We start from the raw sequence: 1642 nt of genomic DNA, 5'->3' as shown, positions 1-1642 counted from the left end.
CAGAATTTCATTATATTTCGTCACCTGTTCCTGATCTGCTGGATCTTTAACCAAAATATCACATTATGTTTTCTTGTTCTTCTAATGGCCCCACTTGCAAAATTCTTCCTTGCAAATCCAATTGTTATAACTGAACCCTTTGTGGCCAACCTCTTTGGCTTCTTCAGGTAAGTGTCGAAATAGGTTCTAGCTAACTGCTAGTTCTAACAAAGACTCTATGAAGCAAAGCTTAGGCCAAGCGATTCGGATGGACCAGCACTGGGTGAAGCTAATTCATGGCTCCTTTGCAAAAAGACTTTAATAATTACCTAATAAATTAATAGGTCAGATCCTCAGTGGACTGGCTGCAGGTTCCCAAAGTCTTCAAGGGCAAAGGCTGTGTAAAGAGACACTACCCCAGAGCTAGCTTTGAGGGCCCCCCACCCGCCTCCAGATGGGGGTCCTATCAAGCCTTTCCTGGAAACCTGCAGACTGGCACCCAAGGAGCTTCTGAAAGACCAGGGAGGCTGAGGCTGCTCAGGCAAACATTTTATTGGAGAAGAGCGTCTGATGGGTGAGGTTGGAAGGGTCACACCCCCATTTCACCCCCAAGGCAGAAACCAAGGAAGCCTTGCTCTCTTCATCCTCTCACTTGGTGCGGTAGAAGGTGTCTGTACCAACCCTACAATGAAACAGGAGGGAGGGAAATGTCAAAATTCATGGTGGCATGATTGGTGTCCCTTCCCCAGGCTGAACATCATCATCATCATCATCACACACACACACACACACACACACACAAACACACACCGTGTCATTCCCTGGGAGAATGAAAAGGGGGGCAAAGGAAATGGATGCTCTGGTTCTCAGGGATGGTGAGGGCCGTGTATATTCCCAGCCAGGCATTGCAGGCAACGTCTGATGAAGGGAAGGACACTGACCCAGAGCAGGCTGGGCGAATTCTCCTCGGTCTTTGGGGGCCTCCCTTGAAGCAGCTCCATCCAGTTGTCTGAGAAGGTGGCCTCTTTGGAGGGGAGCAGAAGAGCTGCAGGCCTTGTGCTCAGGGAAGGCACCCAGGTGGCCTCTTAGCCCCATACAAATATGGGGACTGTGCTGGGCTACTGCTCTCTGATTTGAGTAGAGCAATTAATGCCAAATCTGAGTGTTGCCAGCTGTGGGCAACCCAGACTGTGTTGCCACTCAAACCACATTTGTCAGCGAGAAGGACCTGGGGAAGCTCCTCAAAAGCTTTGCTGTGCTTCTTTGTGGGGGGAGTGGCAGAACCGGAGTCTCCAGCCTCTCCCGCAGGAGCTGCTCAGCTCTGGGTGCGGAAACATCCCGAGAGAGGCAAACCCGTTTGGGGCGCCCTTTCAAGAGCCACTTTGGGTGGGGGTGGAAGAGAGAGAAAAAGAGAGGTGTCCAGGGCCCCTTTAGTTAGGGGGCACAGCACTTCAGCCCCTGCGTTTCCTTACCTGGTCGCCCCCCAATCCTCTGCAGCGGATTCCACCTTCTCACGCAGCAGCCACGTTGTCCTCAGCTGCTCCTCTCCGTTCTTGTCCCTCAGATACTGGCCCGCAAAGACAGAGATGGCTTCTGAGGGAGGAGACTTTAGATACTGGCCCGCAAAGACGGAGGTGGATTCTGAGGGAGGAATCGGCCAGCG

The 1642-nt window shown here is 52.1% G+C and overlaps 1 protein-coding gene across 1 annotated transcript in view; it reads right to left on the bottom strand.

The window, feature by feature from the left end:
• Nucleotides 1-627: 627 nt before the first annotated feature.
• LOC107301274 (avidin-like) overlaps nucleotides 628-1642 on the bottom strand; it is a 5265-nt gene continuing 4250 nt past the window's right edge. Inside the window, exons 3-4 of the mRNA XM_015830521.1 lie at nucleotides 1452-1620; nucleotides 628-661 (exon numbers count right to left, since the gene is read on the bottom strand). Coding sequence (XP_015686007.1) covers nucleotides 628-661; nucleotides 1452-1620 — 203 coding nt within the window. The remainder of the gene's footprint in view (nucleotides 662-1451; nucleotides 1621-1642) is intronic.

The sequence above is a fragment of the Protobothrops mucrosquamatus genome, unplaced genomic scaffold (genome assembly GCF_001527695.2).
Source record: "Protobothrops mucrosquamatus isolate PMUCROS unplaced genomic scaffold, P.Mucros_1.0 scaffold11138, whole genome shotgun sequence".
NCBI lineage: Eukaryota > Metazoa > Chordata > Lepidosauria > Squamata > Viperidae > Protobothrops > Protobothrops mucrosquamatus.
The sequence above is the reverse complement of the archived record's forward strand: the minus strand, read 5'-3'. Positions and strand labels throughout refer to the sequence as shown.